This window comes from Lycorma delicatula, chromosome 1 (genome assembly GCF_047948215.1).
Source record: "Lycorma delicatula isolate Av1 chromosome 1, ASM4794821v1, whole genome shotgun sequence".
Lineage (NCBI taxonomy): Eukaryota > Metazoa > Arthropoda > Insecta > Hemiptera > Fulgoridae > Lycorma > Lycorma delicatula.
In genome coordinates, this window is record NC_134455.1 from 359,323,040 (window position 1) to 359,337,919 (window position 14,880).

Genomic DNA, 14,880 nt, shown 5'->3' on the forward strand with positions numbered 1-14,880 from the left:
TCTCACTTTAATTTTCTACTGCAACCTACCTGATATGAATCATTAATAGCACACTAAAATTAATTTATAATTATATATATTTCCTTCTGCAATTCTTTTTTAAAACAGAGTGTCTATAAACATTAGTGGTCTGCTTTTTTAAAGGACATTCATTCAGGACATTCATTTTTAATGATCTTATCTCTTTAGTTTAGAATCCCACCTGAGAGTTTAACCCAAAGTAGTCCCAACTATGTGATCATTGGGGTTACGGGAAATTTAAATATGACAGATTAAAAAATAAAGTTTATTTACTTACCATAAATTAAAATGTTACATTTAAATTACAAACAAGAAATTAGTTGTACAGCAAAGAAAGAGAAAAAAAACTATCAAATGTTTAATTTAGTGCACATAGTTAGCATACTAATTTTTCTATTCTATTTTATTATATTATATGGGCATTGGTATATTCTGTTTATTATTATCTTTACGATGAAGAGCAGTACTAATATGTGTCACAAGTAGGTCGAATCGTTAAGTCAGCAATCTGTAACAGAAATCATTTAAAAACTAATTACTGAAAACAAACTTTCTACCATGATGCTAATTATAAAATATTACTTTTGTTATATTGTTCTTTTGCTAATAATTATTATCAAGTAATTAAATATGTTTCTTGTTTCAATAAAAACAAGATTTAATATTCAATTCCTTCAAATTTTAAAATATTCAGTTGTTTTATATGGATAGGCATTTCTATATGCAAAGTTGTATTAAAGTACTCTAACGACTTTTGTCTTGTAACTTCTGTACTAGGGAAAATAAAAGAACTGAAGAATATAATTTAAGAGGAAAAAGAATGAAAGAAACAAAAATAAAATGAGAAGATTTGCTAATTATATTGTTCTTTTAACAGAAATAAAAACTTAAAATACTGAATGGCATAAATTCATTGCATATAGATATAAATTCAGTTTAAAAAAAAATTAAAAAAAATTAAACATAGGTAAAGATTTATTAGAATGATTTGATTAGATCATAATGAAGACGGAAAGCTTAATAAATGTATTAAAAAAAATCATAGTTTTTATGCAGGTTGCTCAAAAAATAGGTGAAGAAAAAAAAGAGATCAAATATTTAGGCTATATAAAAACAGATTAACACGCTGTTAATTATAACAAACATAAGGTAAGGCAGTTTCACAAAAAAAAAAAAACAATGTTTTTTCATTAAATATAAATCAGAAAAAAAGTTATATTGTATGCAGCATTTTATAGAGCAAAACAGACCTTGAGGAGGTCTTAATGAAGACTAGAACAGAAGTTTTTGACATAATCTCATAAAGAAAACTAGGCAAGTCAATAAGATTTCATGTTATTGTTTTTAGGTTTGCAAAAACAAAATATAAAACACTGAAATTTATAGCTTGAAACAGACAGGATGAAGGGTGAAGTAAATATGTTTAGCTTAAAAGACTTTTGCTTAAACTGAAAGCAAAACATTAAGCAAGTTAATTACTAGATGACTCAAAAGAAATCCCAAGCCTGTTCTCATTCTGTATATTCTTACAGAATCGAATAATATTTCAAAACACTTTTGTAAAAATTTAGTAAAATAATTGCTAAGTAAATAATTAAGGGCCATTAAAGTCTTTTTTATCATTGCAATTTTTTCACTTAATAAGATGATCTATAGATCATTTTAAAGAAACAACATAATTGGTAATTATATTTTTTCTCTTTCTCTGAAAGATAAAGAGATAATTGTTTCAAATACTTTAAAAAAGTGTGATTTTAGTAAATAATATCATCAGACTTTTTTTTAAATTTATAAAATATTCTGATATTTTTTCTTTTATTTTACTCTTAAAAAATAACTGAGTTGTCACTTTTTCTTTTTGCTGTTTTTACTCCTCTAAGTGAAAGAGCATTTGTTACATTGCGTACCAAAATAAAAATTATTTCTTGCTATATATCTCATCTCACCATACACATACATGATAATGTTTACTCAGTATTCTCTATCTATATATATATATATATATATATATATATATACTCAATAAATACTGAGTAATAATATTACTATATTTATAACTCGCCTATTTATGTCTTATATCTTGTCTTTCGTAATTAAATTCTTTAACCAAGGATCTAAGAAGAAAAAAACTTTTGAAAAAGTTTTATAAAAATTATTTTTCTTCAGTTTGCAAAAAATTAATTATTTCTTGTGAATAACTTGAATATATGATTTTAAAAAAAACTACTTATGATGCTTATGGTTTTTTGGATACACCAAGTAATAATAGACTTTTTTCTTTTTTTTTAATGTATGTTATAAAACATTATATACATAAAAATGTATTTCATTTTTTGTGTAAAAAATTTATATATACAACTGAGTTCAGTAACGAAACCTTACTTTTTTTTGCAGATAGGCATTCACACATGTAATGAATTTTTACCGATACATAATAACATTTCAGTCATCATAAAGTACTGAAATATGGCACACCATATTTTTACCATAGATAAGCATTTTAAAAGTGGTGATTAAGTTGTTAAAACACAATGAGTATTTGCATTTTAATGTTGGGCAACATGACGAGTCCCTACTCAAAAGACAACGATATTATATGCAGAAAAATTTATTTAGTCACCAGTTCTGCATTGAAAGCCTGAAGAGTAGAAGATTCCCACACTGGAGAGCCCCTGTAGTTCAACAATAAGATGTTTTTAGCTCATGATGTTGTTTAGCTCATTTCGGATCCAAATGTCAGGAGAATTCTGCATTTTTTTTTTTGCCTGATGAACAAATAAGCCTGTGGCTTGTGTGTGGGAATGTGAAAATGGAATTTTGTAGCGAATGAAAAATTCCATGCCTGACTGGAATTTGAACCTGGGACTAAGGATGAAAGATGTAGACACTATGGAAAAATCTACACAACACTTTAGATTTGGACTCATTCATATAAAATATTAGTACTGCACTGGTTAGAGCTAAGTAATTGGAAAATGTAATACTTTCTCTGAATCTATCACTTGAAATGTTATATGAGAATATCGTTGTAATTAATGTCGAAACGCTTTCACCTGTTTGGTTTAGAAAACGAATACGTTTTTCAATATTGGCCAATGAACAATTCAAGACAACTTCATGAAATTCCCTCTGTTATTTTGAACATATACCGTGTGATGTGGGTGATCAGTATCGGCGTAATTGGTCATCCACATCATTATATTTTTTTAAGAAACAGACAAGTGATAAATTTTAGATTTTTACAATACCTATTAAGTACCTGACTTCCTCTAGCCAGAACTTCACATCTGTTGTATTTATCTCAGAAGAATTTTTATTCCAACAAGATGGAGTGATTGTCGATACAACAAGGGCTTCACTGGAGGCTGTCAAACAAAACGTTTGCTGTGATTTTTTGCAGTGAGTATATTTTCTATGAAGTCACTTCAAAGGAAAAGTTTATATTACATAGCAATTAAAGTTTGCAATTCTTTGGGGAAATTCAGGCAATTCGAGACATAGTTCAGTGTAATATGTGGATCTTCATCGACGGGCTGGAAAATTGTGTTCGATAAAATAATCATCATTTGAACAACATCCAAAGGATTTAACCTTGTAAATTTAGTGTTTTCTGATAACTCATAAATTCCATCAATCTCTATCTAAGTAACAAGATAATTTTCTTTTTATAAAATTACAATTGGATTATTTTCACTTAAAAAAACTACCAGATTTCCCTGTCGACCTCTGTTCAATGAAATATTACGTACGTACATAGTAGTTTGGAAATGAATTGATGATGTCTCATACCATGAGGGCATCATTGTTCTAGCCGCTCATTATAAAATATATATGGTTATTCAATTATAAATTTATTGTAATAGTCATTTTTGTTTATTGTTCTTAAAAACTTAAAATAAAATAAATTTATAATTCATTGCACATTAATTAAACATGCTTATAGATAAGATAAGTAACTAAGTAAATCCTTTTATAACCAAGAGTTAATGAATTAAAATTCTGATCCACTTCTAGTAATTATGTATTGGCTGTGATTATTGCTCAAACATGTTGCAGAAGTTATGTGATTATCGTAACAACATTAATAAATCTGTACAAACGCTTACCTTAAGTATATTCATGTACAGCACAAGCTGGTGTATTTATTATAAGCTGGTGTGTATATATATATTTATTATTATTCCTTATGTAGTATCTTGCGACCCCCCACAATAAGTAAGTATCATTAAGCAACCCCCCACAACCCAATTAGATGAGGATGATATGTAAGTGAGGTGTAGTCTTGTACAGACTCAGGCCAACCGTTCCTGAGACGTATGTGTAGTTAGTATTTTTATGTAGGTATATATTATATATATTTGGATTTTTTTATTTAACAATAAGAGTAGTATAAAATTTATTGTAGAAATATTACATCAATTTCAGGTGGAACAGTCAAAGCATAAATTACAGCATTTGCTACAGCCTTTGGTTGCAATATATTTTCACCAATTTTTTCTGGCATTTTACCCCAACCTCCTACTTCAAATATTTCAGTATCTACTGCTCCAGGATGGATGCTCTGAAAAGAAAGAAAAAGATATATTTTTTTAGAAGAATAACGAAAAACACACTATGAATAAATTTATAGGAATTTAAATATAGTCATAAAAACTAATGAAAAATATCCAGAGTAAATACTCAAGTAAAGTCCTGTAATTTTTTTGCAGATGTGGTTCCTTATTTGTGTTAGAAAAGCAAAAATATAATCAAACTGAGATTTAGCATTCAGAAAAAATGTTATGGCTACATTCCTCTTCACAATTATACTCTTTTAGGCAAGTAATAAAACAACGTAGCAGATGTAAGGTGTCAAACAAAACTGCTATGTCAGAATAAATGTCTACAGTGGTAAAAATGTTTGCTACAAGAGAAAATGCTTGTCTTTGAATATAACTGTACTCAAAAAAGAAATAGTAATAGAAGAAGGAAAATTAAAACATATAAAAATTTATTCTGTTTTCTCTCTTTTATTATTTTATCATTCTCATTTCAAAAATTTCTAGTTAGTAACAACTTTTTTTAAATATCAATTATTCCAAATCTCTAAAAATGGGTAATTCTATTTCATAAAAATGGGTAGAGGTTAACATTGTAAAACTTGTTAATTCATAAAGCTACAATTTTTTCAAGAATTGACAAATAATACAATAAAATTTAAACAACTGTTCTTGACTGTATGAAAAAAATATTTTAACATTATTATATAATTTTGCATTTTTTATATGAGAGCTAAAATGCACCTCTCAATTCTTTATACACATTTGACAAATCTGTATGAAGAGAGTTATTACGATAACTTGTTTAATAACTTTATCTATTCCTAGCAATCTAAAAATGCAATTGTTATTCTGTTGTATATAATGCATTTACTCAAACTAAATGAGGTACAGATGCTCCTAATAAAAATTGTTTACTATTAGAAAAAATAATTTCCACCATACAGCCAGTCCCTGTAGTGATCAGAGAGAAGTTTGTACTTGTATTGATGATTAACGTCTGTATTTTGACTTGACATCCTAAGTTATATTATATTTGAATCGGTAAAGAATGGAAAAAAACCAGTTTGTTTCTCACTTTTCCTTAGTAAGTCTGAATAATACTCTTATTATTTTTGGGAATGGCTAAGCTATTTTTCAGAGTGTCTAGTGTCTTGTATAAGATTTCTTATAATCACTATGGTTTTGGCACCTAAAATACCAGCACATTAATGCCTGTAACATTAGAGAAACTGGATACAAAGTTTTTTAAATCATAGTTATCAAATTTTGGATAATAAATTAATCTTTAAAAAATTTTTTTTAATTGAAAATTTTTCAAAAACATTTCATGTAACATGCTAAATATTTCAAAGGTCATAGGGAAAAAAGTAAGAACAAGATTCTTCTTTATTCAAAATAAATAATTTCCAGTGACAAATATCCTTGCTTCCAATATGATTTCTTCTAGGACTATAATTACTCATGAAAACTTTTTCAGTTTGATATATCATTAGAAAAAAACCATTTGTGTATTATATTTGTAATTCATTTCTCAGGATTTTAAGGACATTTTATCACTGTGATCATAAGCATTTTTTACCTACTTATTAAATTTATTTGAATATATTATTGTTTACAATGTTACAAATAAAAAGATTTTTCCACATTGAAACAGGACATGTTGGTGAGAGTACTTTTAAATGCGTTTGCTAAACTCATTTCATGTGATGTAAAATGGAACCACTTTCACAATACTAAACTTTTATTCTGAAATAACTAACAGAAAATTACACTTAAAACTTTACAATAGTAGATACTTTCCATCATAATATTAAACAATTCCCAAAAAGTGACAAGATGAGTTTAGAGCAATAGAGAACATTTATTTACAATCAAAGAGTAAGACTAGATGCAAGATGTTTAAATGAATATATTTTTCCTTTTTGCAAGTGAAAATTTGTCAACAGGAAAAACAAAAAAGGAAAAAAAAACAGTCTTTGATGTGTACTATTGTGAGAGATGTTCAATCGAACTCCCGCAAATCAAGATCCCACAATGAATCACTATTTCTGCTTCAATTTTATCTTATAGGGATTTTTCTTTATTGTTTTCATGATTTTTTTGTTGTCATTATTCTTTCTTTAATTAATACTAAGATTTTAATTGAAAGATGAATAGAAGAAGGAAGAAATTTCTGGAAGAATCTTTAGTGTTAGGCATGCCTAAAAAATCCAGATTTAATTTGATGATAGATAGGACTTTATGTATGAAAAAGATAATTGAGGAAGATTGATTTTGTAAATTTATCGAGGTTAAAAGATTAGCCCAGAACATTAAGTTTCAGAAAATACATAAAAACATTTAAATGACTGATGACTGAAAAACAAATAATTCATAAATAATAAATAACAATTTTTAATGGACTGCCGTGTGATAACAGCAGGTTTTTAATATTGAAGAAAGTTGAATAAACTTGTTACATTCAACTTTCATCTGAAGTTGTATAAAAAAAATGTATTTTTTTAAATTTAAGCGTATCAGCAGTATTATAAAAAGTTATATTTTTATAAAAAGGGGAAAAACATAAAACCTGGGCTTTATCATTAAAAACTATATAAAAGTACATATCGTTACACCACACTGTATTTCATTAATTTCTTTTTGTAATTTCTACTTCAGAAGTATAAATGTAATAAACTTCAGTAGTAATCCGATTACCTTTACAAAAGAAATGTAAGTTCATTCGTAATTCCTTTAAAAATTTACAGTATTTTAATTCATTTTGAAAATATATTCAATTTCTGTCCTTCAAAGGATTCAAACAATATCACTTTTTTGTAAAACATTTATTACAACATAAAAGATAATTTAAAAAATGCAACAATTAATTAAAATATCATCCAGACAAGTTAAAAATATGTCAGGACATAAAAGATGCTTTGATAACCATTTACCTATATTAAAAAATTCTATTTCTACTTTTTCTTGTTTTTCTATATTTTTTTTTACGTGTTTGTAGTTGATATTTCTAAAAAAAAGAACACCAAAACTGGAACATTCAAAGTCATTTTATCAGTTTCACAAAGAATTAACTACAGATTTCCAATTTTTTTATAAGAATCATTTGCAGTGATGCACTCTACACAAGATGTAGATGCATTCTAGTGTATTTACAGAAGGTAGATGCACTACCTCCAACGTAGTGAGGAGTTGTGAGTTTATAAATTACTTATAATGCTATGTTAATTCACAGATTCTGATGACTTTATTTGTATTTGATTTCTTTTATATTTTGAATTTCTGATATTTTTTTTTAGAAAACTACTTCTTAATGAGGAGATCATCACTAAAATTTAAGAAAAATATACCTTTCATTTTCAAAATTTCTTAAACGTTAAGATAAAATTATTATGAGTTAATCCGTCAATTATACTTAACTTATAATATAAAACATAATATTAGATATTTGTTTGAATAAATGTAATGGTTAAGAATATTGTATTTTATTTTTCAGTAGGTAGTAGTAAATTACGTAACACTCTTTCAATCTATTTATCATCTGTATTTAATATAATACACAAAATATTTTATCTGTTACATTACAGATTTCTAGAGTTCAGCTAATTTATTTAAATATAAAATAAAACAAAATGAATTGTATCATATTATATTTATAAACTAACTCTATATTGGAATGCTACTCTCTTTTTGTTGTTTAATCTTATTATACCACTACTCTTATTTGTTGTTACTTCCTTAGTAAATTTTTTTAAAGGTAAATCTTGTCTAAGTTCATAAAATAAAAAGTAAAGTAAATGTTTACTAAACATAAAGTAAAGTTAAAGAAAATGTTTACATACTGTAACTCTTATTTTTGATTTTTTATTGGCAAGCTCTAACCGGAGCCCTTCTGTTAAAATTTTTGCAGCAAATTTTGTAGATGAATAAACCATATTTCCAAACCTTGGTGTAAGTCTTTGCCCTGAAATACTGAAATAGGAATATTAATGTGTTATTAATTTGCCATAAATATCTGAAAAATTCTAATATTTAAATGTCTAATTTTCTCTGAAAATTTTAAACTTATCTAATGCAAATCACTTTAACACTAGATGTTGGAAATGATAAACATTCTACTCCTAGAGGCTACAAGGAACCCACCGGGTTGGTCTAGTGGTGAACGCATCTTCCCAAATCAGCTGATTTGGAAGTCGGGAGTTCCAGCGTTCAAGTCCTAGTAAATTCAGTTACTTTTTACATGGATTTGAATGCTAGATCGTAGATACTGGTGTTCTTTGGTGGTTGGGTTTCAATTAACCACACATCTCAGGATTGGTCCAACTGAGAATGTACAAGACTACACTTCATTTAAACTCATACATATCATCCTCTGAAGTATTATCTGAAAGGTAATTACCAGAGGCTGAACAGGAGGCTGAACAGGCTTTTGATCTTCCACTAATATATCATGATTTTAACGCAAAGTTTCATTCCTACCTTTGTAAAACAGAATTTTTTCAGGATTCACATAATAATTTTTTTTTTTGTTCTATTCTCATGATAACAAAATTTTTTTCTTTATTATGTATACAATCGTGTTTTATATATACATTCTTATGTATAGCATTCTTATGTATAGTATTCTTATGTATAGTTGACTTTAGCATTATTCTATAGGTTCACTTTTATCAATACAATTTTAAGTCAAAGTTATCAATAAATTATTTGGTAATATTTCAAATTCTGCATAACTGCATTTTGTTCTTAATTATTCACAAAGTTATCATGAAAATAGAAAAAAATTTTATCATACAGAAATAAAAAAAAGTTGATGTGCTTTGACATCATTACAAATTAAATTTGACATAATTTTGGCTTTTATATTCATATCTACTATTGTTTTTAATACACAATTAAATAACTGAAGTTAAACTTTTTTTGTTTTATGTTTCATTTTTTGTTCTTTAAAATTTTTTTTTAAATATTCCATTCAGCCCTTCTATATTTTCTGAGATTTTAAATTAAATTTTTTCATGAAGGAAATATTGAATCTTCGAAGAAATAATATTTTGTAACAAAATATGGCTGTGTAGTTCCCACAAATTTAATTTGAAAGAAACGTTGATTTTTTTTATTTCAGTTAATAAAATCTCAAAGAATTATTTACTTAAGAGTAATGATGCTTAAACCATATATCTTTTTCTTTTGTTTTTTGTCTTCAGTCATTTGGCTGGTTTGATGCAGCTCTCCAAGATTCCCTATCTAATGCTAGTCATTTCATTTCGGTATACCCCCTACATTCTACATCCCTAACAATTTGTTTTACGGATTCCAAATGTTGCCTGCCTGCACAATTTTTTCCTTCTACCTGTCCCTCCAATATTAAAGCGACTATTCCAGGATGCCTTAATATATGGCCTATAAGTCTGTCTGTTCTTTTAACTATATTTCTCCAAATGCTTCTTTCTTCATCTATTTGCCGCAACACCTCTTCATTTGTCACTTTATCCACCCATCTGATTTTTAACATTCTCCTGTAGCACCACATTTCAAAAGCTTCTAATCTTTTTTTCTCAGGTACTCAGATCGTCCAAGTTTCACTTCCATATAAAGCGACGCCCCAAACATATACTTTCAAAAATCTTTTCCTCGCATTTAAATTAATTTTTGATGTAAACAAATTATATTTCTTTCTGACTGAAAGCTCTTTTCGCCTGTGCTATTCGGCATTTTACATCGCTCCTGCTTCGTCAATCTTTAGTCCCAAATAACAAAATTCTTCTACCTCTGTAATCTTTTCTCTTCCTATTTTCACATTTAGTGGTCCATCTTCGTTATTTCTACTACATTTCATTACTTTCGTTTTGTTCTTGTTTATTTTCATGCGATAGTTCTTGCGTAGGACTTCATCCATGTCGTTCATTGATCCTTCTAAATCCTTTTTACTCTCAGCTAGAATTACTATATCACCAGCATTTTTCTTTATAGAAAATAATAATAAAATTCTAAAAGGAGAAAGTGATTTACAATAAAAAGTTTTCACCACACTTGAAAATCATTATTTTCATAAATTGTACAAAGATTTTATTGTAAATTTACTGCATCCAGAAATATTTTTTTTGACATTGTAAAACATTAATATTAATTATACCATTTATTTCCAATATTTTTCCTGTTTGATGCTCCTTTTGGAGAATATATTTCATTAGGGACTATCACTATTAAAATAGTCTCTCATTTACTTTCAGTATTTTAATTTGATTTAAGATCATTTGTATATAGTATGTTTATTGTTGCTTTTTTAATAGAAAATAGTGTTATTTAAAGTTTAAAAAACTGTATTGTAAACAGAATCACATTCCTTTTCATCCTTTGTAATTTAGCGCTTCCTCTTCAGCTTCTGATGTCACTAAGGAAGGGAAGTGTCTACATTGATATCCCTAAATAATATTAATGACTGTTTTATATGAATTTTCAAAAACTATATGAAGTTACTTATCCATTTTTTTGATAGAAATTTTGCCTAATAAAACTACAATATACAAGAAAAATTATATCGTTGAAAAAAAATATTGTCAATATACTAAAATTACATCATTTCAAAAACAGTTTTTTTTTCTTCAAATTATGCTAGTACCTAATATGATAATTAGTTAATTTTTTGTTCAATTTTTTCTCATCACTTTACAGTGTCTTTATTTGGGCCTTTTATTAACATAAGTAGCTTAATTAAAATCATTCAGTAATATGTATTAAAATCATTCAGTAAAATTAGTTTAGTCTAAGTAGCCTAATCTTAACTGTAGAATTTAAAAAAATAATCTGGTTTACAATACCTGTTTATATTTATTATATGTCCCTCATCCAAATTGCGGTCTTTAATTGAATTTAATGTCTCCCTTGTACATGAACATAAGGACAAAACATTGAGATTAAACATTGTTTGCCATTTTTCCATTTCACCATCTAAAAAATTTCATTCATTGTTATTACTAGATAAAATTGTTATTAATTTCATGTGAAGATATCTGAATACTTATATTTTTAACATAAATGACAGGCGCTGATGAATTTAGAATAACTGTCAATTTATTTTTGTTTAGAGGGTTACTAAGTTATCACTCATAAAAAGCAAATTATTTTATCAAATGACTACTACCAATTTCAAGTGTTGTCAGTCATGCTGTTAAAACAGAAGACAGTAATTTTTAATTACATAACATTAAAATAAATATTGTTTATCCTCAATATCCTCAATTTAGAACTTTTGTGTTAACCAGTATGTTTTAACTATATTTATTTGATTTTTAAATCGGGCTAGAAGCAAAGAGAATACCGGAAAACATAAATGTTAAATACTATTAAAATTGATTGAAAACAGTGTTGATATCAAATTTACCATCTCATTCAAATTTTGTAACTGACAACGCTTGTTTTCATAAGGAAAAATTACCCAAGCCGCCAATCTAAGATACGGAAAACAAAAGATATTAGAATAGCTACAAAGTAAAATATTTCGTTGTTAAAGGATATGTTAAATCTGAACCGTACGAATTAGTACGATGAGATAAGTCAAGCTAACCCACCGGGTTGGTCTAGTGGTGAACGCGTCTTCCCAAATCAGCTGATTTGGAAGTCGAGAGTTCCAGCGTTCAAGTCCTAGTAAAGTCAGTTATTTTTACACAGATTTGAATACTAGATTGTGGATACCGATGTTCTTTGGTAGGTTAGGTTTTCAATTAACCACACATCTCAGGAATGGTCGAACTGAGACTGTACAAGACTACACTTCATTTACACTCATACATATCATCCTCATTCATCCTCTGAAGTATTATCTGAATAATTATTCAGACTCGGAAAAGTTTGGGAACGACTGGTCTACAGAATACACAAACTATTTCGACGAAATTATTTCTTACTTTTTAGCGCATTTTGATGTCGCTTCCATTTTTAGTTTGCCGCCTAGTGCTGTAGCAGAGCTACATGTAAAGAAGAGAAAGTATTGAAAGCTACATGTAATCGGTCGAATTTGGGCATACGCGGTTTTCATCGGATCTTTACGTTTTGACACCTAAGGAACCCAAAAAAACGGTTGAAATTTTCCAGATGTTCGTATGTACGTTTGTGTGTGTTCGGTATCGCACCCTAAATCACCTTATATTTCCAGAAATACTCGACCGATTTTGACCAAACTTGGTCAGATTATTTCTATTTACGGGGCACTGATGCCATTAAATTTTCAACTTAAAAGGTCAAGGGAATGAGGCTATAGAGCAAGGTCACCCTCAGTGTCTCGAGATTTCGCCGAATTATATTTTATGTAAGTCTTGCACTCATTATATATTCAGAACCACTGGATCGATTTTGACGGAACTTGGTCAAATTATTTCTATGTAGAGGCATTGATGTCATTAAATGTTCAACTTAAAAAGTCAAGGAGTAAGACTGTAAAGCAAGGTCACCTTCATTATCTCGAATTTTTGTCTAATTAAGGTCTTATTTTTCTTAGGCACATTTGTTAACAATTAAAAAATAACAATATTTGTATAAAAAAATTTTTCAAAATCCCACCCCAACCCAAAAAAAAACTCTAAACTAGTAGCTATGTGGACGTGCTGCGTATTAGTACCCCCTTGTCACCACAAGGAGCGCTAGTGTAGCACTGACGTACAGCTGCTGTAGTCGTCTTTCTTTCTTTTTCTGTTTAGCCTCCGGAACCACCGTAAGGTATTATATCAGAGGATGAATGAGGATGATATGTAAGAATGTAAATGAAGTGAATTCTTGTACAGTTTCAGGTCGATCATTCCTGAGATGTCGCGCCACACCCGGGCGAATGAAATACCGTATGCGCGCACGCTTTAGTTAGAATCATTGAATTAAATAAACAAAAAATATTATACTTAAAATTAATTGATAAAATTTTTAATTAAGTTGTATGTGTAAGTCGTGCATCAGAAAAAAGCCGCGTGGCGGGAAATACCTACAAATGTGTTTTCAACTATTTTTTTTTTTAAGTGATTTATTAATAAAGATAAGTTATTCGGCGGAGTTAATGTGCTTTTTAATGATATAATTCTGCCTCCAATCAAAGACCATTGTGTTCAACTTCCTTGGTTTGAAGCAGAAATAAATAAGGCATCAGTTTTCTTTTAGTGACTTAACAATAAACATGAAACAAAGAAATGTCATGGAGTTCATCGACTTATTAACTTTCGTTTTGGCGAGGTTAATACTGGCCAATTGGAAATGCTTTGCGAAAATATGAGGGTACCTTTAACAGTCAAATTTGTAAATGGAAATGCTGTAAGCATTTCCCAACTATTAAATTAGTTGATGAATATAATCGTAGTATGACTGATATGATATCAAAAACAGATAGAGTTTATATTATTAACACTACTGATGAATCACGAGAAGCTGCAACGTATGGGAAAACAGCCCTCGGGAATATTCCGGTTCCAATAACTGTAGTTGTCTGTTGCATGATATACGTGTACAATTGGCAGAGGATTCAAGAGTTATGTTAAGGCGTAATATATCGATTTCTGATGGTTTAACGGCGCTACGGGAATTGTAAACAAATTCAAAAGGCCTGGTCTGCGAAGGGACCAACTGGAAAGGGGTGAGTTAACAAAAACTGTGTTAATAAAATTGTTTTGATATTCCGTAAGCCTACTCAGCGCTCCATTAATCCATCACCATCCTGTCATCTAAGCGTTCTAATTTTGACGAGTAATTCTAAAGTGTCCATTTAGAATCCAGCAAGCCCGTAAATAAATTTCATGATTGAACATTTATGTAATGTATTATACAAATAATTAAAAAAAAAAAAAATACAAAATTGAAAGAAAAATGAAATTCAGTATTTCAAATTCTTCGTATTCAAAATTTTTGAAAAATGTAAAAATAATTTCAAAATTTCTTAAGTCTGAGAAGGTTTTAATCCTTGTATGCAAGACTACTACTTTTCCCACAAAATTTATAAAAAAAGGAAGAATTCCTGTAAAACTTTATTTTATTTTTTTTTAAATAAGTTTAATTTTGTTTCAGTAAATACAACAGTAATACAGAATAAACAAATAATTGACAGCATAATTGCAGTTTTGGAAAATATATTTATTATCATTATTGCGTTTTAAAATAGATATAAATAAAAGTAACTTGGGTAATTTTTTTTCTTTTATATTTTTATTTCTATAACAACTTAAATGAATCTGTCAAACCTTGCTTTCTCCTCCATTTTATGAAGTTATTAATTTTCACGATTATAATAAAATTAATTTTTTTTTTACCATTTCGACTAGTTTCGGCGTGACGTTTGTATGTATTCATG

General features: G+C 28.2%; 1 protein-coding gene across 1 annotated transcript in view; it reads right to left on the minus strand.

Annotated features, from left to right (window-relative positions):
* Positions 1-272: 272 nt before the first annotated feature.
* LOC142317921 (uncharacterized) overlaps positions 273-14,880 on the minus strand; it is a 91,320-nt gene continuing 76,712 nt past the window's right edge. The window contains exons 13-16 of the mRNA XM_075354460.1: positions 11,378-11,507; positions 8,402-8,531; positions 4,436-4,582; positions 273-529 (exon numbers count right to left, since the gene is read on the minus strand). Coding sequence (XP_075210575.1) covers positions 488-529; positions 4,436-4,582; positions 8,402-8,531; positions 11,378-11,507 — 449 coding nt within the window. The 3' untranslated portion in view covers positions 273-487. The remainder of the gene's footprint in view (positions 530-4,435; positions 4,583-8,401; positions 8,532-11,377; positions 11,508-14,880) is intronic.